The sequence below is a fragment of the Diceros bicornis genome, chromosome 37, assembly GCF_020826845.1.
Source record: "Diceros bicornis minor isolate mBicDic1 chromosome 37, mDicBic1.mat.cur, whole genome shotgun sequence".
Lineage (NCBI taxonomy): Eukaryota > Metazoa > Chordata > Mammalia > Perissodactyla > Rhinocerotidae > Diceros > Diceros bicornis.
The window spans coordinates 13,592,875-13,617,137 of record NC_080776.1 but is presented as its reverse complement, the minus strand read 5'-3'; the positions used below and the strand labels follow the sequence as shown (position 1 = coordinate 13,617,137).

Sequence of the window (24,263 nt, the reverse complement as noted above, 5' to 3'; positions counted from 1 at the left end):
CCGCTGCTGGCAGCCTGGGTTCGGATGCCGGGCGCGCACTGACGCACCGCTTCTCCGGCCATGCTGAGGCCGCGTCCCACATAGAGCAACTAGAAAGATGTGCAGCTATGACGTACAACTACCTACTGGGGCTTTGGGGGAAAATAAATAAATAAATAAAATTATAGAAAAGAAGGAGGATGCTCAATCCCTGGTAGCAACTGTGTCAGATACCAGACAACCTGGGGCTACAATATGGCACCATCATGAAGCCCGTTTTATTTTGCAGAGATTGCATGGTGGGAATACAAGGCTGTGCTTTTGTAAAAGCGTTTTTTTTTTTTCAATCGCTGTGCCTCTTATATGGCAGGATAATGATCATGGGGAGGGAGAGACGGTAGCATAGCCTCTGAGCCTCCACAAGACCACATGCTCCCATACACTGCAAGAGCTTTTAACCTATCTCATTCTGTTCAAAAGACTGGAAAACATATGCATATCATCATATAATATGATGAAAGAACAGTAAAGTTTAGTAGTGCTCCCTGTGTTTTGATAAGGAGTTTTATTTTAGTTATTTCTTAAGTTTTAGCTGGAAGTTGCTGAAGACCGAGAACCAAAAACTAAGTGGTAAGGAGATATGTTGAAACCACCCGGTAGAATTCTTACATTAGTATCTAGGGCAGTCCTTCTGTTATACCCTAAAAGTATAATCTAGATGGAATTTGAGCTGTTATGACTTGAACCTAAGAGAAAAGTAATCTCAAATTCTGTCTGATTCCTCAATTTCTGACAGGTCACAGAATGCTTTGCCCAGATCTCTAATGGAGACAATGAATGTCTCCTTTCTATGAACTTTTCTACGTGACTTTTCTGCCAGTATCCAGGGCTTTTAACTACCCTCAGTGGTGGTGGAGATACCTTCCAGTTGTAATATCTTTTAGTTCTGCAGTCACTAAGTAGTCAGAGGAGTACATTCATAATAAGTATGGGTAATCCTCCCAAGGTTATTGTTTTGTTGTAAAATAAGCCTTCACATAGGCAATGCTTGGTATAAATGAATAAGATGGTGACAATGTAGGTAAATTACAGTTGTAATGGTATATTACTATTACAGTAGGTGATAAAATCTGCTAAAACATTCTCTGATGGTAGGGTTAATAACTGACATTTACATATGTATGGCCATAAGACCAGATAGCCCACAAATATCAAGATACCCATATTACACCCGCCTATAATACCATGCCACCTATTCCCAATGTTTCCTCCTGTTTTAATAGATGCTTTCAGAATCCCAACATGAACTAGCAGGAATGTATCTCCTCTCTTTTGACCATTCCCAATCCCAAGGATAGTGGTTCTTCCAGCAGCCAAGATGAGGGCTCTTTGGTTGGAAATGGGGAAGAACTGTATGTATTCCAGAGTACCAGACACTTGTCAACACGCTGCATCTCCCTTTCAGCATAAGAGAAAGTGCTTCTGTAGATCTTCCTAGGTACCGCGATGGGGAGCCTGTTATACATGCGGGAGAGAACGCTCCTGCTTGCTGTTACTAAATGCTGCTCATTTTGCCAGCTAAGCGTTTGAGAAATGAGTTGTTCTTTACTTACCTGGTACTTAAATCTTGGGATTAAAATTTAAGATACAATTCAGATTGGTGTTCAGAGTGTACTTAAAAGAGAATCTTTGTGAACGTTTTCCCACCTGCACTGATTATATCATTTATAGTATAATGATTTTTCCCCCTATTTTCTGCTCTCATGCTAGGTTCACAGCTGTAGCACAAACAGATTTGAAGGAGCCCCTGAAAGTTCTTGGCATCACGGAGATGTTTGATCCATCAAAAGCCAATTTCGCAAAAGTAACACGTATGTACAGTTTAAAACTTATTCTTAAACTTGAAGACTGTGTTACAAATTGAGTCCCTGATTTGTTTAGAAAAAAAGTCGAAATTAGGAATGTGTTGTCCAAAAACTCTCCAAGGTTTAATTTGATGTATCACCAAATGATGCTGTTGATCCTTAATTGTTGAAATCAGCATGTCATTCATCTCTACATTTCACGTGTGCATTTCATGTGGAGCCCAAGGGACTCTACACAGTTAAAGAAGTATTTCGTGTATTTTCTCTTTTACCCCAAAATTTGGCTCTTAATTAGATATTGGTGTCTTCTTTTAGAATGCAAACTTTTCGCTGTGTTTGAAAAATCAAGACTTTTGAGCTCTCAAATACTTGCTTACTTTCACCAAACAGCAGCAGGCATGCACTATATCTAGATATGTATTTTGCCATTTCATGCTCATTAATCTGAACTAATATAAATTCAAAGGAGTCTGGTTAGAACTTTTTTTGCCAAAGCATCTGGGACACAGCTGGTAATACACCCCTTCATTTGCTAATATATGTACCTTTTCCTCAAGTTATTTTGAATGGTCAGTCCTTTGTCTTTTTAACTGAGACCACAGCAACCTTCTTCCAAAGAAAAGACATGGCTTAAACATTATTTGTACTCCATTTTGTATTTTTCCCCTTGAGTGATAAGAAATTATTTCCTTACCAACCTCAGCTGCCTGCAGGTGAGCACCTGAGTGCCTGTCCTGGGCATAAACACCACTCCCCTGGTGAAATTGCAGCTCCAAATTCTGATACTCTCATCCTTTGCTGATCAAACTCATCCCTGGTCCAGCAGCATTCGTATCACTTGGAGCTTGTTTGAAACACACAATCTTGCGTTTGACCCAGACCTACTGAATCAGAATCCATTTTAACAAGATTCCTCAGCCGTATAAAGTTTGGGAAGCACCATTTTAACCCTCACTATCCCCTTCAGGGTTATCCTCTGTAGCCTAAATTCTAGATAGGTGTTGCTCCCAGAGAGTTCACAGGTGTTCAGAGGGAAGACCCGGTGCCAGAAATTCTCCTGAGAAGTTCTGTTAACCTTGTAGGTGACGCGGGCACTGCAAAGGTGACTCTCATTCACCATCGGTAACGTTAGAGCCGGGCATCCGTGCCATTTAAAACCAGATGACACAAAAAGCACTTTTTCCCTTTGCATCCAGACCTATGTCCCGTCAAGGATAACATTAACTTCCATTTGCATTCTCCCTGAAAGCTACACCCAGTGGGTGTTGCCGGAATGGTAAGGATTTGCTGAGAAGTGAATTCACTAGAAGGCCCCAGAGGCACAACTGCATTCCTGAGTCTGGCCCTCCACAGCAGTCTACACTCAATACTCTTCTCTCACTAATATGCCCATGAGACGAGTGGCTTTTGTTGTGAAAAGCCGGCACTCACTCTGCCACTAACCAGCCATGTGATTTGAGGCCAGATTTCTCAACACTCTGGGCCTCAGTTTCTCCATCTGTCGATGCCGTTTGAAATCCTTTCTGGATCTGATATCCTGTTACTGGGAAATAATGTTGTTGGCTTGCTGCTTCTGGAAAACTGGGCTTCGTTTTTAAAGCTCTGCTCTTGTGTAGTTTTTTGTGAAGTCCTTAGTGATCAGAGTTGAATTGATAGAGACACTAACACATTTGGGGTCTGGGACTCCTTCCTCTGAAGTGACATCACAGTTCACTTAGCAGAGACTGAAGTTCACCACAGGTGACAGTCATCCCACAGCCTTCAATCACGGGACCGTAACAGGTCACTTCTCCTGACACCTTTTTTTTTTGTGTGTGTGTGAGGAAGATCAGCCCTGAGCTAACATCCATACAAATCCTCGTCTTTTTGCTGAGGAAGACCAGCTCTGAGCTAACATCTATTGCCAATCCTCCTCCTTTTTTTTTTTTTCCCTCAAAGCCCCAGTAGATAGTTGTATGTCATAGCTGCACATCCTTCTAGTTGCTCTGGAATTAAGCACTGGAATTTGCCATGGCTCTGAGGTTACTTCTCCAACCAACCACGTAGCCTGCATATCAAACAAGTGCTGTTTTTGTTTTATTTTCTGAAAACAGGGTCAGAAAACCTTCATGTTTCTCACATCTTGCAAAAAGCAAAGATTGAAGTCAGCGAAGATGGAACCAAAGCCTCAGCAGCAACAAGTAAGCCCTGGGTCACGTGGCAGGCGGGTTCTGGTGCAGGGGAGCACGCGTGCTCCAGTTCATTCACCGGCTTAGCAACTATGTAGTGAGCCCTATTTCCGGCCAGGCGCCGTGGGTCGACCCTTGGGAGACGGTGGTGAATTTAGACAGCCTGAGGACCTGTGTCCTCAAAGCTCAGAGTCTGTTTCGTTAAGGAAAGCACTTCATGAGAGAAATCCCTCTAGGACAGGAGTCAGCAGAGTTTTTCTGTAAAGAGCCAGATAATATGCATTTTCTACTTTATAGTCAGTAAGGTCTCCATTGCGGCTTCTCCACTGCAGTTGTAGTGTGAAAGCAGCATAGGCGGTACAAGAAAATGGGTGTGGCTATGTTCCAATAAAACTTTATTTGTAAAAACAGCATCTGTACCCTCAGTCTTGGCCCGAGGATGGTAGTTTGCTGACTCCTGTGTTTAGGAGGAGGATAAGCACATTCTGGCTTCATTGGCACAAAAGACCAATCTTCAGATTGAAACATAAAATAATAGCAAGTACTAAGAGGAAAATAGCCAATCAGGTCTATCCAGGATAAAGTGAAGAATTAGCAAGCAATTATAGAGTTACAGCAGGTTTGCTATGCCACCTTGATAATTAAAACATTTACATCTGCTTTCTCCTCAATGGTTTATATAATGAAGGAGAAAACAGAACAATCTTAGGTTTTTTTTTTTTACTCTGTAATTATCCATATGCGACTGGATGAATAGATATGGCCCAACTCTGTGAACTCATACATGAATGTCTTAGCTAAACTTGTAACTGGGTCAAATATTTCTAGTCATTAAAAGGTACCATTTATACTCAGTAGACACTTTATTGCCTTTCTAAAATAAACATTTAATTTTTATTCATTTAAAATAACATTTAAAACAAAGACCTAGAATAAGAGGGCTTGGAATTTTTTAAATGGTTTTTGTCTTTTCTAGGTGATTATAAGTGACATCTAAATTTTTCCAAAGTTATTGACCAATTTTGCTACCTAGTATAACTAACAGGACTGGCTACATAACTTGCAGGGCCCTGGGCAAAATGAAAATATGGAGCCCCTGTTCAAAACTTATTAAGAATTTCAAGACAGCAATAGCAGGGCACTGAAGCAAGTGTAGGGCCCTTGTGACTGTGGGGCTCTGTGTGACTGCCCAGGACACATGCCTGGGAAGCCAGCCCTGCTGTGTTCGTCTGCTAGGGCTGCCATAAGGTACCACAGACTGGGTGGCTTAAGCAACAGAAATTTATTTCTCACAGTTCTGGAGGCTGGAAGTCCAAGATCAAGGTGTTGGGAGGTTTGCTTCTCCTGAGACCTCTCTCCTTGGCTTGCAGACGGCCACCTTCTCACTGTGTCCTCACATGGCCTTTTGTCTGTGTGCACACATCCCTGGTGTCTCCTCTTTCCTTATAAGGACAAGAGTCCTATTGGATTAGGACCCTACCTTCATGACCTCATTTAAACTGAAATACCTCCGTAAAGGCCCTATCTCCAAATACAGTCACGTGGGGGGTTAGGGCTTCAACACACGACTTTTGAGGGAATACGCTTCAGTCCATAATAACAGCCAACTATTGATTTGTTTTTAATAACCCTGGATTGAGTGGTTTAGCTGCAGGTGTTTCCTTTGTAACATCAAGCCCAAGTTATTATTGCTTTCCGGGAGTTTGAGGAAGAGGACTAGGCCATTGCAGCAAGTGTGGGGCAGTTATGCCTGGCACCTACCCCCCTGCAAGGCCTTGTCACAGGCTTATTAAATCAAAGCCACTATTGGTAAGTATGGCAGAGTAAGCATGTCTAAGACCATGAGTCTAAAGAAGTGTGCTTTCTAAGTCCGGTGTCTATACCAGATGAGTTGAACAGCAAGATAAGGTAGTTGGTCCCTGATGAGTGGTCTACACTGCCAGTGCAAAGAAAATCTAGACGATGTGCCAAAGGAGAAGGCACAGAGAAGATGGCTGAGAAGTGAGCTGGGCCTTAATGTACAGAAGGGATTTGGATAGGCTAAAAGGACCCGGGACACTTCCTCAGCTAGGTGGAGGATATGAATAAAAACAGCTAGTCATAACAGTGACTATGCATTGGCTGTTTATTAAGTGGCAAATATCGTTCTGAGATTGTAATAGGTTTTATGTCATTTAATCCTCATAAAAACCCCACGAGGAGTAAGCACATTTTTTAAAGATGGTGTTTGTTTAGACTAAATGAGTCGGTAAATGTAAAGGGCCTGGCCCATGGTTGGGTGTTCAATAAATGGTGACCACTGGGTCAGCCTAACATGATAACAGATGGCAGATAACATGATAACAGATAGCCTAACAGATCACATGGCCAGCCCATGGAACAGGAGCTAAGTGTATCCTCAAACACCAGCATCGAGGATCCAGCCAGCCAGCTGCCTTGCTGGTCTCACCGCATTCTGCTTTTCTCCCTATAGCTGCCATTCTAATTGCACGGTCGTCGCCTCCCTGGTTTATAGTAGACAGACCTTTTCTATTTTTCATCCGACATAATCCTACAGGTAAGTGAGTCTCTTCTTTGATTGTTCAGTAGCTCTTAGAATTCAGAAAGGTATATGGCAATCGTAGCTAAATCCAGCAGTGCTTTTCTTAATTTGTTTCCCTTGTGTCAACAATTGCAAACACTTTGAATAATATAACCAACCACCTTGAAGAGACAGGAAATTCAAGGCTGTGTTTACAGAGTGTGTTAGAATCTTTTAGACGCTGACAGGATTTTAGGTTTGTTTTGTTTTGTTTTTTTAACATATGGAGAGCTCTGCAACCCTTTTGGGCACTTTTGACTTCTATTGATTTTTTTTGTAAATGCGGTAGTTATATTTTGCAGGAAGTTACATGTCTTCAACCTTTGTAAATCCACTCTATTATTACACCCTGAGAATTGTTCATTCAGTGGATCTTGGCTCTGTGAGTCATGGGTTCAAACTTGGCTTTGTCCTTTAGCTTCATCTTTAAGGATAACAATAGTTTCTACCTCTTAGTACAATTATGGAGGATAAATAAGATTGTCTTTGTGGAGAGGTTGCTTCATGTTGGTATAAAGTAGAAACTAATACATTTTAGCTTTTACCCTTTTTTTAATCAATGATATAGGACAATTCCTTATCTTTTTGTCTCATTGCATCTTTAATGTCATAATTAGTGTGCTCCCCAGCTGAACAGTCCAATATGGGAGCCTCTAGCCACACGTGGCTATTTAAGTTTCACTTATAATTAATTAGAATGAAATATAATTAAAAATTCAATTCTTTAGTTATACTATCCACATTTCAAAGGCTCAGTAGCCATGTGTGACAAATGGCTGCCATATTGGATGGTGAAAATGTAGACCATTTCTATCATTGCAGAAAGTTCTATTGGACAGCACTGCTTGGGTGCAATAGATTAAACATGGCCCAGGGACCTTCCCTTATATATACCTTCCATCTTATGTTAAGGACTGTTTTTTATAAAGTTATGCATTGTTTCCTTTTAATTCTGTAGGTGCTGTCTTATTCATGGGGCAGATAAACAAACCCTGAAGAGAATGCAAAAGAAACCGTGCAAAGCAAAGACTACTTTGCTGTGAAGATCCTTTCCTACATCTTTCATAGTTCTGTTAAATATTTTTGTACATTACTTTCTTTTTCAAAACTAGTTCTTAGGAACAGAGACTCAGTGATGCAATCATTTCTGTTCTGGGATGTATTAAAGGAAAAAAAGGGCAGGATGGCTGGAACACTGTACTGAGAAATGAATGGAAAGGCTTCAAAAAATGTCTAAAAGATTCTTTAAACTACTGAGCGGTTACCTAGGTTAACAACCCTCTTGAGTATTTACTGTCCAGTTCAGGATTTTCGTTTTGTTTTGTTTATATGTGTGGCTTTTCAGAAGAAATTTAATCAGTGTGATGGGAAAAAAAAAAAAAAGACATTTTATGGTAGCTTTTACTTTTTTATGAAAAAAATATTATTGGCCTTTTTAATTCTTTTTTTTGTCCCAAAAAAGACTACTATCCAAAGTCTTGATAGTAAGCATTATTTTGGGGGTAGAAATAGCGAAATCTCTTGCCTTTGTGTGTGTTTTTGTTGTTGTTGTTGTTTTATATAATGCATGTATTCACTAAAATAAAGTTTAGAAAACTAATGTCTTGCTAGACAAGGTTTGCTGTCGTGCAGTGTGCCTGTCACTACTGGTCTGTACTCTTTGGATTTGCATTTTTGTATTTTGTACAAAGTCAAAATAAAGTGTTATGAGTAGTAAAAAAAAAAAACCCACAAAACCATTTCTCTGCTATTTGAAAATACAACAAAAGAAATGGAGCCTTTTTAAGGTACTTCAGCCTCTTCTAATAAACCTTTGCTCTTAGGCAAACAGCAGAAAACCCGAAGCCCCTGGCCTTTTCCTACCCTTTTCCTCTAAACCTGGCAAACATTGGTCCCTGCTTCAACACTTCTCGGTGTACCGATCCCCTCAGAGGAGGAACTCTTGAGGTAATCTCACCTCTAATCAATGTCACCTCTAATCTCTGCTGCATTCCCCCAAGTGAGGGCTGAGTATTCTCAGCAAAGGTGGGGATTTGTAGCAAGTGCAGAAAGTGTACTGGGTACTAATATACTATAGAAATCTGAGTCAACAGTGGATGTTTCATTTTTGTGAGAGGCTTAAGTGTTTATTTTTTGAAATAAGATTTTTTTATGTCTTTTATTTTTGGATAACTCATCACAATTCTAATGTTATCTTTTTTTTTTGCTGAGGAAGATTCGCCCTCAGCTGACACCTGTGCCCGTCTTCCTCTATTTTGTATGCGGGTCACCACCACAGCATGGCCACCAACAAGTGGTGTAGGTTCACGCCCTAGACCTGAACCCGGACCACCAAAGCGGAGCGCGCCGAACTTAACCACTAGGCCACAGGGCTGGCCCCGCTAATGTTATCATTTTTTATTTGCCTGTTTTTTTTTTTTTCACGAATTTACCAAAGACTTGGGTAGCCTTACTTAAATCAGAATAGTTTAAAACATTTTTTACCAAAACAAAAAATATTTTTTAACCCATGAGCTCTACTGTCACTCTTTAACAATACATTAAAACCTCACATTCACCACTCCACCATTTTGCCATTTGTAATTCTTATTTGTCAAATGGGCTGAGCTTTGCTACTTGCAACTATTTAAGTACGGGTACTGCAGTTAACCAAGAGAGAAGAGGGGGTGGATTGTTTTCCTTATTTAAGAGTAAATGCCAAAAAATTACATCCACTGCCAATCTTCCTCTTTTTGTCCGTGAGCTGCCACCACAGCACGGCCACTGACAGATGAGTGGTGTAGGTCCGTGCCCAGGAACCCAACCTGGGCCGCCGAAGTGGAGCGCACCAACCTTAACCACTAGGTCACTGGGGCTGACCCCCAAAAATTATTTTGAAGGGTTACCTCAGGCCACTTGTACTCTAGCAAACATGCTAGTATAGTTATTAGCGCCTTTTAGAGCCAGTTTTACTGGTTTTCCTGTTTTCTGATCCCATTCAGTTCTATTATTTTGAATAGTTTAAAATAGGAATAGTGTTAGCGGTAATCTGAGAATTATACACTCCTTTCATTTTTTCTTGCGTTCAGGTACCTACTGGGTACCAAGTGCTAGGGGTTACAGTGGTAAATATGCCCTTTCCCTAAGGAAGTTGATTTTGGAAGAGAGAGAATCCTAGCACAGCAAAGTCACTATTGCAAGTGTGTTTACAAAATATGGAAGTAGAACCAAGTGGGTGTTAGTCCAAGAGAGAAGACATACAAGTGGCTGCAGGACCAAGACTAGATCCCTGGGCTCTTGATTCCAGCACATCTCGTTCCAGAAAGGACCAGAATAGCTTGCCTTTCTAATATTGCCTAATAGAACCACCCCTGTTACATGATACAGCTGGCTGCTCCCCAATAATACAAATTGGTCACATTTTACTGGGCACATTAAACTTTGAAGTATCTGGTCCCATTTCTGAATGCCTCTTCAATATATTAGTCAAGTTTCGAATATATGATTTGGAAACATCTCATTGAAAAATCATGATATCAAGGTTCCCAGACTATATATCCTGTCTACTTTTCACCTGATCCTCCCAACTTACTCATCTTTAGCCCATCCTCACCAGTCGACAGCCAGATTCTGACCCTGGCTGACTTTTAGCACCTGTTTATAGTCTCTGGACTGGGGGAAAATGTTCCTCTCAAATTATTATTTTTATATAATTCAACTGTTATCTTTTGATACACTTAAGTCAATGAGTCTGTAGGCCTTGTCTTAACTTCAAAAAGATAAAATTTATGGAAACTCCTTTACTTGAGGTAAACTGAAATAAATTTAAGTTATGGAGATTGCCACAGAAATTACAGACCTGTGGTAAAAGATCATGTTTGCTGTGATAGTGTGATTTATGATAAGAAATATATATTTGGTCTTCATCCCGGTTTCTGGCACAGAGCTCCCAAAACCCTTGGAATTTCCTAAATGAAGAGAGCGGCAAAAGTGTCTTTTGTTATGTTAATGAGGTGACTTTTGGACCCCCACCTAAGAATGGGGGCTGGTCGCCAGGAGAACCAACCCTGTCATTAGAGGGTTGGAACTTTCAGTCCCACCACCTGACCTATGGGGAGGGGAGAGGGGCTGGAGGTTGAGTCAATCCCCAGTGGCCAGTGATTTAATCCAGCATGCATATATAATGAAGCCCCCCGTAAAAATCCAAAAGGACAGGGTGTGGAGAGCTTCTGGGTTGCTGAAGACGGGGAGATGTGGGGAGTGTGGCCCGCTGGGAGAGGACATGGAAGCTTCGTGTCCTTTCCCCACACCTTGCCCTATGCATCTCTTCCATCTGACTGTTCCTGAGTTACATCCTTTTATAATAAACCAGTGATCTAGTAAGTAAGATGTTTCTGAGTTCTGTGAACCGCTCTAGCAAATGAATCGAACACAAGGAGGCAGGTTTTGGGAACCTCTGGTTTACAACCAGTTGGTCAGAAGCACAAGGAACCACCTAACCTGGGCTTGGGATTGGCGCCTGAAGTGGAGAGCAGTCTTGTGGGCCTGAGCCCTTAACCTGTGGAATCTGATGCTGTCTCTGGGTAGATGATAGTGTGAGAATTGAGTGGAATTGTAGGGCACTCAGCTGATGTCAGAGAATTGGTGGTGTGGGGAAGAGCCTCACACATTGGAACTGGGTGTCAAAATCTTTATTTATTTGCTATGTAGACGTGTTTGAACAATTTATCATACAGATTAGATGTACTGAGTTTGGACAGGCGACAGGCTGCAATTTTCCTAAAGTAACAAAATGGTAGACCTATGGAAAAACTGAGGCCAAGAACCAGTAAAGTCACTCTTGACACTTAATAAGATGGGCACTTGCAATTCCATGTGAGACACAATGCAAAAAAGAGTAGGCACAGACCCAAATAAGGCAAAAGCTCTTTGTCTTATTGGCTTTGGAGTCTTTGTCCTAAAAAGGGGATGATGACAGGTGACCTGAAAAAAAATGCCAATCATAGGAGAACTTTACAAAGAGACATGGGAGTGGCTTTTGTACAAGTAACTGTTTTTCTGAAAATGAAAAGCTGAATGACACGAGCCCCACATTAAGGGGTCTAAGGAACGCAGAGGAAGGGCAGGGCTTTGCTCTGAGCCAGCAGAGGAGCAAAGGCCACTTCCTAGGACGGAACAGTGGTGACTGCCGGGGAGAGGCGGGGACTGGGTAAGCTGGTGGACGACTTCTCCATCCTTGGTCTCCCGTGAATGCTGAAACACACCGTGTCCTGCCGAGAGTCCACTTTGGGCGGCCAAAGAGTGGAAGACACCACTGGCTCTAAAGCGCCATTTCTCTTGAAATTCCCCAAACTGCCCCTTTGGCCCTCTCCCAAATTTCGAAGACAAAGGGATGCAGATGTGATTTAAAGGAGAAATTTGCTAAATGAGAAATCACTGTTTTACATGATACCAGGTACATTATTAATGTTTGCAGATTAAATGATTGAATATGAGGTAGCAAGATGGAAGTGAGTTTTTAAATTTCCTAGTGCTATACCTCCTTCATCTGAAGTTTATAATCCCGGCTACCAAAGGCAAAGAGAAGGGTGGCAGCCCTTTGTGTCTGTCCTTCCTAGACAACAATTCCAGGACCCAGAACTGAGTGCTGGTGACAGGTTGTCAGGAGCCCCATGGGCATCCCTGTCCTTAGTTAATCTGAGGATGGTCAGCTGAGTTTTTACTGCATTTATTAACTGGATTGTCTCCTGATAAATGTCCCCTGGCCCTTACTGACATGTTGTCTTGTTGTGAAGACGCTGGTATCAATAACTTATGTAGAGGAAGTGTCATCAGACAGTCAGCAAACCCCTCCTCCTCTGCCTAGAAACATCCTCCTCTAGCTGTCAGTGACCTCATTACTCATCTCTTCTGCAAAACTGATTAAAACAAACTTATTAATTCATTTTGCAATTTTAATATACAACAGATGTGGTAAAATGGTATTCTGCAAATAATCAAATAATGGAGTTCTTCCTCAACTGAAGGGGGAATAAGTTAATGTTTTTAATTTTCTCAATTGTTTTTATCTCAGAAATTTATTTCAAAACCCTTAATCTTCTGTTGTTAGTGAGCACCAACAGAGAGCCAGATAAAGGAACACGAAGAATGAGTGTTAGTGGAAAGCACGGACACTACCAATGCCGAAACAGCTTGCTTTTTTCAGGAGCATGTGTGCTTGTGATTATCACTTTTGATTGCACGAGTTTTCACCTGGAAAAATTGTTCTTTGTTCGCAAGATGGGACTCAATCTAGCAATCATTCTTTGTATTCTGCAAAGAGCACCTTGGCTTTCAAGTGACTGATAACCAACTAATGTTGCAAGCCACATCTCCAGGTCTTGGGGGACAATGGTAGAGGGCTTTACCAACTGAGGTTTGGAGAGACAACACAGGGGGCAGCTGAGGGGAAAACAGAGTGGGCTTAAGCATGCAGACGTGGGCGGCACGCTGCCAGCTGGGCATCCCTGTGGGTGTCCCTCAGCCGGAAAATGTTGTGAGCTGGCCCCCATGATGAGAATGTCCACATCTGGTTTTATGAAGTGTCAAGATGGACACTAAGATTCCCTTCCCTCTGCAGTGCATTTTCTCCCATCATGAAAAGTAGGAGAAAATAGCAAGAAGGGGCCCCCAAAAAATGTCTTTTAAAAGTTTTATCTACGGCAGCCCTGCAGTTTTCCCTCTTTCCAGTAAATATAAAAGAGCTCAAACATCTATACCTTAGCATCAGAGGTGAACTGTTCATACATGAAGTTCTTAACTTTACATCCTGAAGGGAGACAGGGTGAGCTAGCTTCTGCAGACATATTCATAGAATATTAGAACTGTAAAGTGCCCAGAAAAATCATGTCACTGTAATCATATGCCCTATACATATGTAATTTTTCCTGTATAGGGAGAAAATACAGTGCTCCCCTAACGGCACTTTGCCTGCTACTTAACAGTGACATAGGATTAGAGCACCATCTTGTGGCCAAAATCTATACCACACCAAACAAAAACAGCCCCGTTGTTCCCTTCTCACTTGGGAGGTTCTAGCAATAGTTCACTTTCTCGTGACCATATAAAACATTTTGAGAATAGTATTCCCTATTTTATATATGCACATAATAAACACAGAGTATGAACTACAAAGAATAAGGCTTATGTAATTGAGTCTGTAGACATTAGTCTTACATATTTGGCCTAGGAACTTCTATTGGTACAATTATACTTGGGGCCCAGGGAACCGGAGAGTGGGAGGGAAAGGGTGTCAGAATTTCAAAGTAAATGACTTGAACATCTCTCTGTGGTGCCAAGTTCAGTTATCAGTGCTTTTTTTTTTTATTGATGTCTTAATAAGTTTATAACATTGTGAAATTTTGGTTGTACGTTTCAGTTATCAGTGCTTTTATATCCCACCAACTTCCTACTGTCAAAATGACTCTTTTCAACGTGGATTAGACCCAGTCTTCCAAATGGTCACTGAAAGCTCCTGGTCACACACCCCTGTTGGTGACACCCTCGCACCCCCGTGTTCCTCTTGTCCACACATGAAACTTGCAGCATTTATCCTCATAGGGCAAATTAAACAGTTGTCCAGGTTGGTTCCAAGTTTCAAGCTATTTCATATGGAACTGCAAAAGTATGTTAATAATTCGTTTTCTACATTCCAGCCCATCATATTTTAATGGGTGCTTTTGAAAAGCACAACTTAGGGCTGGCCCAGTGGTGCAGCTGTTAAGTGCACACGCTCCACTGCGGCGGCCCAGGGTTCGCAGGTTTGGATCCAGGGCACGCACCGACGCACCACTTATCAAGCCATGCTGTGGCAGCGTCCCATATAAAGTAGAGGAGGATGGGCATGGATGTTAGCCCAGGGCCAGTCTTCCTCAAGAAACAAGGGGAGAATTGGCATTGGATGTTAGCTCAGGGCTAGTCCTCCTCACAAAAAAAAAAATAAAAATAAATAAAAAGTACAACTTAGTTTAGTTTCAAAGACTTTACTTAGAAATGTGTTGAAATCATATTCTTTTTAAGGGATTTAGATCTCTTTACTTGCAAAGTAGTTTTTATGAACTAGAGCTAGATTTGTTCCATATGTAAATCTAAAAGCATTCAAGGTGTAGAAGCTTGAAAACCTAAGGGTGAGGATACTTTGCGTCCAACCTTGTAGGTTAAGGTCCTGCAAACTGCCCTGAAAGGGAGAAATTTGGGATCACATTATCAGCACTACTTGTGGGGAAAAAACAGGATTACTGAGTTCACAGCTGAATTCTCCAAAGACCTTTTGAAAAAATTCTCACCTAAAATAAAATTAGAACACTCCTCTAGCTAGAATCTGCCATTTTGCATTTGCTGGATGAATAAGTAGTTGAAGGACACTTAGTCTCTTGCTTCCCAGAAACTCTCCGATCTCTTTTCTCCTAAGGTGTCAATGAGATGCTTATCAAATCATGTTTACTTGTGGAGGATACACGTAAGTGGGGCATTTTACCACTGGGTTTGGTCCTCTATCCCTCTGTTCAATTATTAGGAGTTGGAGCTAACTCTCAAAAGAAAGGTGAAATAATTTACATTTAACCCACCAATTCAGCCAATTATGTAGTTCTCAAACCTTCCCCTCCAGTGTCTACGTTAGCTGTGATAGATCAGATATACCTCTCACACGTGACGTTAAGCCCCACTTTCCTGACTAGTCTAAGGAAAGGAGTTTCAAAGGTCCTTCGGCTTCCTTTACAAAAAGATTTCATGGCAAAAGTGCTGTCAGTTTAAACATTTTATCTCTTTTCTATTCTCAACTCCCAAGTCTCACTTTTCTTGTCAATCCCTGGGAGTGACTACTCACAGACTGAAACTAAAAATGACGACCGTTGCCAAAGAGTTAGAAAGAAATGAATCAAAGGGAATTTGCAGTTGGATTACTGAATTGAACTCAAAGGATTCAAGAACCAGAAGGACACACCCTTAAGATCTTTCCTCTCCTGAGTTAAATGGGTTCCAGTAAAACACTTAGAGCAGTGCTTGGTACATAGCAGCTGTGATTAGGATCCCGGAATACTACATTGATAAATACATATCATATTTTTCAGTTAGCATCAATATCCTAAGCTGCTTTTTTAATGTTTTCTTTTAAAAGCACAAAATTGACCTTTACTGACATTTGTTTGTTTTATGGAAATTGAATAACTATGAAATAAATTAGTATATAGAATTTTAAATCTAGACAGAATCTAGAGATCATGTAAATACCTAACTGTTATAATCTGTACCTTACATTTCTGAAGCTTAAGAGTTGTAACATTACTATTTTAGCTAAAATTATATTAGAGAGGCAAAGGTCACTAACCTGGTTACATCAAATTAAACTACAATGAAATATTTAGACAAAGACTAACTTTTTATTGGTATTACAGCAAAGGTCACATAAAACATATGTTCAAATTATGATACCTCAAAGCTAGAAGGGCATAAAATACACCTAACTGTACAAGTTATATACAATAATAAAATCAGGGACTTTAGGAAAAATTTATTGGAAAAACATCAAAAAAAGACTTGATAAAACAAAAATGATTATAAAGAGACAAAAAAAAGCTGACCTGATGAATACTTATTTAATTTTAGACACTCAGAACTTAGTATGAGGAATAAGACATATTTCTGTACAATTTGAAAAATGTCCAACTCTGAACGTCTCTGACATGTAGTCTCATTGTTTTGCTCACAAATTTCAGGTTGCCACATCTTTGGCTGGTCAGCTGGCAGTGATGGTCTTTTTTGCTCTCAACCCCTCTTTGGGCTTGGAATAGTCCCAGGGCCGCCTATTCTCAGTGAACCCATAGAGTTTCCTAAGTGCCACTCGGGCAGCTTCTTCTTCTGCAACCAGTACTGTCTCCCCAGGTCCTTCTGCAATCAACTTCTTATCACTAGAAAAAACAACGGTAGTCGGAAATTACATGGTATTTCATAAAACACAGTCTACAAATCAGTTTTGCCTTCTAAATCTTATTTTGGCAATAATAGTCACACTAGAAGTAACACAAGTATTGCACCATTTTTTCCTTTCTATCAGGAGTATATGAACTGCTGATAAAACAGGTGTTTGAGGCTTGCCAATCTGATAAGCAAGACTATCTCATGCTTTTGCTTTGCACTTCCGTTAAAACTAAAGATGAAACTTTTTACACTATCCATTTTCTCCTTTGTGATGTCTCTCATTGCTCTTACACCTATAAAGACCTACATCATATAAAGATCAGAAAAATATTTACCTAAATTTTAATCTAGTTATCTTAGATATTCGCTATTTATATTTAGCACTTCAATCCACCTGAAATCAACTTGGGGCAGGTCAACTGTTTACTAAGAAAATTAGAAAGTTCTCAAATGTGGGTTGATTTATACATTTTGATGGACAACTAAACCCTTCCTTTTCTAGTTCTAGGTTCAGTTGAAGCTGTTAGAAGTGTGGATTAGGGTTAAATTTGTAATACTTATGGGTCAAACCTTTTATTTTTCTACAGAAATATTTAGATTAACATATACTTCATGAAATTCTACAGTGAACAGTCAGTTAACAAAAGCTACTATTAGCAAACCACAGATTACTTACCTTCCCCTAAGAATGATGAGCAGGAAAGGACACAGTAAATAGATAATCATGGGGATGAGATTTTTAAAAATCTTAATGCAATTAGAGGTTATATTAAGGAACTGTGTCAGTTTTTCAGGCTTCCAATCATTGCTGTGAAGTTACGATTAAAATTTTACTAACCAATATAAACCAACAAAATACACGGGCAAAGCTGTGCTGCTTCCAGACTGCCTAGTCAGTCTAGATTCAGGAGCTGAAACATTCTTTTTCTTCAATTCTTCTATCAGGAGCCCCATGGGATTTATTATCTTCCAAATCTCAAAGAGTTCTTTTCCAGTCATTTGAGTAATTAAGAAGTCCTGCATATAAAAATATAATTTATACATTTCAATTAGTATAAACAACATAAGGACTATAATTTAAAGTACACTTTGAACAGAAATTAAAAACTTAAAGGGAGGGCCAGCCCCACGGCCTAGTGCTTAAGTTGGGCGCACTCCGTTTCAGCAGCCCGGGTTCAATTCCCAGGCACGGACCTACACCATTCATCGGCCACCACGCTGTGGTGGCAACCCACACGTAAAATAGAGGAAGATGGGCACAATGTTAGCTCAGGGCAAATCTTCCTCAAGCAAAACAGGAAGATTGGCAACAGATGTTAGCTCAGGGTGAATCTTTCTCACCAAAAAAAAAAAAAACTTAATGAAAAGACAAAATGTACTATTCTTTTTCATTCCCATCTAATTTTTCCATATAAATTTATTACCAAAATCATAGTTGAAGGTGAAATCCTGTCTCATAACTTAGAAATATATTCTTATCAGTGCAAAAAATATTGTTAAAAAGAGTCACATTAATGAATAAACAGCAATAACTTCTGGCAGAAACGCTTGTAAAAAGGCACTAAGGGCCTCTAGATTATAATACTTCATTGTCTAAGCTCATGATTTTAAAAAAATCATTTAAATAATAATTTCACATTAACTGCCTTTTAAAACTTTGACTTGAGAATACTTTCAATTTATAAGACCAAAAACACTGAGAAACAAATTATGAACATTCAAAGCAGAAAAAAATTCATTTTGTCAATAAAAAGAATTATCTATGTTGTATAGAAAATATGAGAACATTAATTTTCATAACAATATATTGCAATTAATTTGTGTTAACAAACACAGTATGTGTAACAGGATGGGTCAATGAGGGCAAGAGGGGAGAAATTAAAAAAGAAAAGATCCCTTAGTTCAAGAAATAGAGTCAATTTCATTACCACACTTCCCCAAGCACCAGAACTCTATTTCAGCTTCATTAATAAAGACTATAAAGGTCCATTCTCAGTACGGGATTTTGAATCTTTTAACGTAGAGAGACAGAGATGCCTTATGAGACACATATGGCTACTCACCTATGTATGAATCACTAGATTGTTATTTGTCATACAGAATAACCAATTGTAGGGTAAGGAAAAACAATTCTAATGCCTAAGATATTACGAGGAATACAGAAAGAAATCTCAGTTTGGGCAGGGGAGGGCGGTGATCACCTATGCCTCCTTCTATTTTTTCCTATTGGCTCCTGGTCCTATTAGTTTATTATCAGAACTTTCAGTAGAGTGTGGGTTGAATACTTCAATCTCATCTCCCCAGAACATGGAGGCAGCATGAAGAAATGATGTTTCTAAAATGCCCATTTATCATGGAAATCTCCCACTTAAAACTCCTCCAGCTGTCTCTACATTAGCCTTTACAAGACCATCAAATACATGCTCCTAACATGGCTAACAATAGTGCTGTTCAAATTTTCAGGTGCAGAAGTATCACCCGGAGAACTAGCTAAAACAGCTTCCTGGGCCCCACTCCCAGAGATTCTGCTTCAGTAGTCTGAAGTGGTGCCTGAGAATGTGCATGTCTATCAAGTTCTCAGTGATGCTAATCTTACTGATGCCAAACCACCTTCTGAGGGGCCCAAGTTTAAAAGATCATCCCTTCACTGGCTCTTAAAGGCCCAGACTCATCTCCCATCACTTTCCCAGATACAATATGATCTGGCCACACAACATTACTTGTAGTTCCCCAAGCACAAGTCTTGGTCCTCAAAGCTTCTTCCTGGAATGTCCTTTTTAAGGGCAAGTGTCATTTCTGTAAAACTCTCCCTCACCCTGCTAGAGTTGGCTGATGCCTCCTCTGACTTCCCTCTGCACCTTTATAATAGCTCTATGAGAGCACCTCCCACACTCCACTCCACCCGCCAGTGAGCTGTGAGTAGGACCCTGAAGGCAAAGATTGCATCCTATTTAGCTCTGACTCCAGTGCTCAACACAGTGTCTGGTGCTCAGGAGACAATAAATGTTAGGTGGCCAAATGAATGAAATAAGACAATTCAAACCTGTCAGTTCCAGTATGGGAGACGCAGTAATGGGAGACATCAACACTCTTCACTTAGAAACAGATATTTGAATTATCTATCTCATCTATAACTGGAACTGTCAACAGAAGCACTAAAATATCGTAAACAAATATTTCCAAAATAGTCTCATGACTATCCTGTGGAAATTTCAAAAAGGTGACCAAAAATTGTTTAGACAGTTCTAAGACTCTTACAGAGGCTACAGGGATAAAGAGAATGGAAATCAAGGGAGGACTCGGAGAATTTCTTTAGAAAAAACTATTTAATTGGGCAGGGGGGAGGTTTTCCTTTTCACCTCAAGCCTCTAGGGCTTCAAAGGGTCCACTGGCCTCTGCATCTGGGGCCACAGATCTCCAGTAAACTGGCAGCCCACACACATTCCTTGCTTAAAGGCAACAGGCTGGCAGAAGCTGCCTGCAGCAGTTGGGTAGAAGTCTGCAACTGACGCCAAAGGGACGAAAATCCTTGAGGCCTGATGTGGCACTCCCAGAAGGGATGTTACTTTTAAAGGAATCCTATCCAGGAAACCAAAAGCTGAGAAGGGAAGGAGCCGCCAACACCCAAGTCAAGGAACATGGGTGGCAGGTTCCAGCAGGGGACACGATGCCCACTGAAGTCTGTTTTAAACAGCAACCAGGTTCAGAAAGCACTAAACCTGCTTATAGCCATCAAGTCAGGTAAAATCTTCTGCTTGCCTTTCTCCTCCTCATTCCCTGAGCTCCCACTCCAGAGGGGTCAGGTAACACACCTGCTTCCCAAAGGCAGACAGGCAGCCCACCTATTACAGGCCCTAGTCGGAGAAGGAAGAAGATAGGTCTTACCTATGAACAAAGCCTGAGTGTTGGTTAATACAGGTATCCTTCTCTGTCAAAATTATCAAACTCTATCAAAACTAAATGAACAGATTCCAATAGCAAGGAATGCTGGTTTAAAGGACTCAACATTCAAATGTTTGAATCAAGGCTGTTTTTGTCACTTAAAGTGATTGTGTGGACTTTGCCTTAAGTAAGAGTGACCAAAAACTCATTTTCAGCCAATGGAGAGGATAAAAATTCACCCAGTTGATAGATTTTAAAAGGACAGGGGGAGTCAAGTCATACCAATTGCATAAGGATTTTAATTACCTAAGTTACTGGCTAACAAGGAGTTAGGTGTCCCTCAAAGGGACTCAGAACTCCAAGATTTCCTCACTTGTAAGAGCAGACCAGCAGCTGGTACTTAAGCACGAGGCTCCCTCACCACCCTAGGCCCTCGAATAGTGGCTGCTGGCTTCACTCATTCATTAACCATCTACCGAGCACCTCGCATGGAGGCACTATCCTTGGACCTAAGGATGTAAATCTAAAGACATGGCTGGCAGTCCTTACAAACTCACAATCAGCATTTACCACTCACCTCTGAGGACATCCTCAATAAGAAAAAACTGGAATAATTAGGATACTACCATAGCAAAGCTCTAGGTCTTTCTCAGATTTTGGTAGGGAGAAAAATTTACACATATTGTTCTAAGGTCAGATAACAAATAAATGGATTACAAAAAAGTTTTCCTTCTGTCCACCACCAGCACGTCCCAGCACGTGCAATTAATAATCACCTACCCTGATGAAAAGTGCAGTCCTCTCGGGTCCACTGCTCTGGAGCAGGGCTCCAATCACTGCAAAGAAAGTCTGCTGCAACACAGTCGGGGGGACTGGAAATTCTGCACTCAGCGTCAACTGCTCCACAGCCAAGTTTCTAGCCACGTGACACACCACTTCCTCCCCAGTGAGAAAGTCAACAAGACTTTTAATGCCTTCAGTGGGCAAGTCTGGGAACGCATCCTCAAGAAATTGTGTGAGGCAAGTTTGTGAAAAAGATGACCCTTGTTCAGACAGTTCTCGATTATCTTTAAGATTCAGAAGAACAGCTTCTTTCTCTAGTCCAAGTTTTTGGCGCTTGGCCTCCTCACTTTTAATATAGCAGCTGTTAACAAATGCAGTTTTGAGAAGATCTAAGGAGAAGGTTTCCTGTAACCGATGTCCAAATGCTTGTATTTCAGCATGGTAATCCCAGTTGGGCTTCTCTGAACTGAAAATGTAAAATAGAAGACAGTAAGAGATGGTACAGAGAACAAGACGTTACTGTGACGCAAACATTTTTTCATTGTGATGCAATTTTATTAATTACATAGAGGAAATAAACAAACACTGAGGGGGCTGGCCCCGTGGCTTAACGGTTAAGTGCGTACGCTCTGCTACTGGCGGCCCGGGGTTCGGATTCCGGGCGCGCACCGACGCACCGCTTCTCCGGCCATGCTGAGGCCATGTCCCACATACAGCAACTAGAAGGAAGTGCAGCTATGACATACAACTATCTACTGGGGCTTTGGGGAAAAAAAGGAGGAGGACTGGCAATAGATGTTAGCTCAGAGCCAGTCTTCCTCAGCAAAAAGAGGAGGATTAGCATGGATGTTAGCTCAGGGTTGATCTTCCTCACAAAAAAAAAAAACTGAGTTTCATTTTAATGCCAGGCTTTGATTTTCTATAAGTTAAAACTCAGGTCAGATGATTACTTGTGGTTCTTTGCTATAGACATTGTTGGATTAATTTTCCCTTTGGGCCAACTGTCACATTAAAGTCATTCTTCAACTTCAAAGACTAAGCCATCATCCTAACTTTTAGGTTCCTCATTTCTGCTCTAACCATGGAACTATGCTTTACACCTAGGTATGAAATACAAATTACAGTTTCACAAGTTCAAGCCGTAAACAATAGATACAGACATACGACAGAGACACTGCAGGCTCAGTTCCAGACCACTGCAATAAGACGAGTGTTGCAATAAAGTCACATGAATTTTTTGGTTTCCCAGTGCCTATCAAAGTTATGTTTAAACTCTACTGTGGTTTATTAAGTGTGTGGTAGCATTATGTTTAAAAAAATAATGTTTATACCTTAACTTAAAAATACGTTATTGCTAAAAATTGCTAACCATCACCAGAGCCTTTGGCGAGTCATAACCTTTTTGCTGGTGGAGGATCTTGTAAAAACCACAGTATCTGCAAAACGCAATAATCTGCAAAATGCAATAAAATGAGGTATGCCTGTACATTATATTTATCCTGTATTTTATTAAGTTTTGAAAACATCCATTTAAATTCGCTATTAAATAATCTAATATCAATATTATAAGTAGGTTAAAAGTTCATAATCACCGCCAAGAATGACTAAAAGGTCTTTTTTAAAGAAAGACAATAAACCCAAAATAAAACTCTCCTAACTAAAAAAAGGTCAGCAAAGTATAAAGATCTGGGTTGTAAGTCCTAAGATGCATATAATCTACACTATCCTTAGTGTCTTCCCACTATAAAAGCCGAGGATGACCAACCTCACAATAACCAAAGAAATGTGAATTAAGAACAAACGCTATTTTTTGCCTTCATGAAAAGAACTTAATATTCTGTGTTGAAAGAGTATAGGAATACGAACACGTACATTCCTGCTGGTAGGTGTATAAACTGCATCAACTTTTGGGGGGGAGCGCAATATTAAAATAGCTATCAAAATGTCATACTAAATTTCCAAAGGAGTAACAACTTCAAAGCAAGCACTGTTACATCGCTGTAATGGCAATAACATGGAACTCAAATATGTACCCATAAACGGAGCCACAAAAGAGCGATGTGCGTCTATTTGTTCTGCCACGACTACATGTCAAAGACTAAAGAGAAACAGATGCAAAACGTCACGTGTAGCAGAATCTCATTTGGAGCTATAAAGGTCTGCGTCTCTTTCTGCCAGACCTTCTACTACTGGAACAAGATTAATTAGGGCAAAAACCTAGAGCGAAACTGTTTTCCTTTTGCTCTGCACAGTGGACTTGTGGTTGTACACAATTCATGTTTTTCTTGCCCTAAATCGCAAGGCGGTGGAGCGCTTTCTTCCCTCTTACCCGTACCCAAAGAACGCTCAGGCATTACGAAACACGGCCTGCAACACCCAAGTCCCCATCAAGTGACCCTCCAGCGGCCTCATTTCTCGCAGCTCGCAGCGGAGAGGATTCTAAACGGGAGTCCCGAGGCGTCGCGGGCAGCGTCGCGGGCAGCCCCGCGCTCAACCCCGCGGCGGGAATCCCTTTCCTTTGCCCCCGGGCCACGCGTCCACGGCCCACGGCGTCTCTAAAGCAAAACTCCTGGGCTCAAGCGCGGCGGCTGTAGCGACGAGCAACCCTCCCCGCCTCCCCGACCCCTTCCCGAGGCGGCTCCTACCGGCGCACGGGCGGCGGCGGGCACCGGAGCAGGCGCCACCGCTCTAACTCCTTCTGGAAGCGGAAGGCGGCGCGGAATCCCTTCTTCACTCCTCGAACCGGCGGCGCGAGTGCCGGGGCGGCCGGAGCCAGGAGGCAGCGAGACCCCGGCAGCAACAGCCTCACCAGCCCGGACGCCATTGCAGCGGAGAAAGCAATGGAGGGCGGAAGGAAAAACAGTCGGACCCGTGTCGCGGTAACACCTGCCCCACCGAATTGTGGGGAGGGGCGCAGAAAGAGGCCGGGGCGGGGCCGGCGCGCGGAGAGCGAGGCAGCTGCGTCTGTTTTACTGCGCATGCGCAAGAGCTGGCTCTTGCCCACCTGGGGATTACTTTCTGGTGAGCTTGAGAGGCGTTAGGATCCAGAAATTTCTGGAAGAAGTTGCT

The 24,263-nt window shown here is 41.3% G+C and overlaps 2 protein-coding genes across 2 annotated transcripts in view; one reads left to right on the top strand and one right to left on the bottom strand.

The window, feature by feature from the left end:
* Nucleotides 1-8,193, top strand: part of SERPINE2 (serpin family E member 2) — a 59,986-nt gene extending 51,793 nt beyond the window's left edge. The window contains exons 6-9 of the mRNA XM_058533102.1: nt 1,750-1,850; nt 3,938-4,024; nt 6,486-6,569; nt 7,552-8,193. Coding sequence (XP_058389085.1) covers nt 1,750-1,850; nt 3,938-4,024; nt 6,486-6,569; nt 7,552-7,589 — 310 coding nt within the window. The 3' untranslated portion in view covers nt 7,590-8,193. The remainder of the gene's footprint in view (nt 1-1,749; nt 1,851-3,937; nt 4,025-6,485; nt 6,570-7,551) is intronic.
* Nucleotides 8,194-16,102: 7,909 nt separating this feature from the next.
* On the bottom strand, nt 16,103-24,022 carry MRPL44 (mitochondrial ribosomal protein L44). The gene is made up of 4 exons (XM_058533101.1): nt 23,840-24,022; nt 21,192-21,660; nt 17,368-17,546; nt 16,103-16,519 (listed from the first exon to the last, which is right to left on the bottom strand). Exons 1-4 carry the CDS (start codon nt 24,016-24,018, stop codon nt 16,348-16,350), a joined length of 999 nt encoding a protein of 332 aa, XP_058389084.1. The 5' UTR covers nt 24,019-24,022; the 3' UTR covers nt 16,103-16,347.
* Between the last annotated feature and the right edge of the window lie 241 nt (nt 24,023-24,263).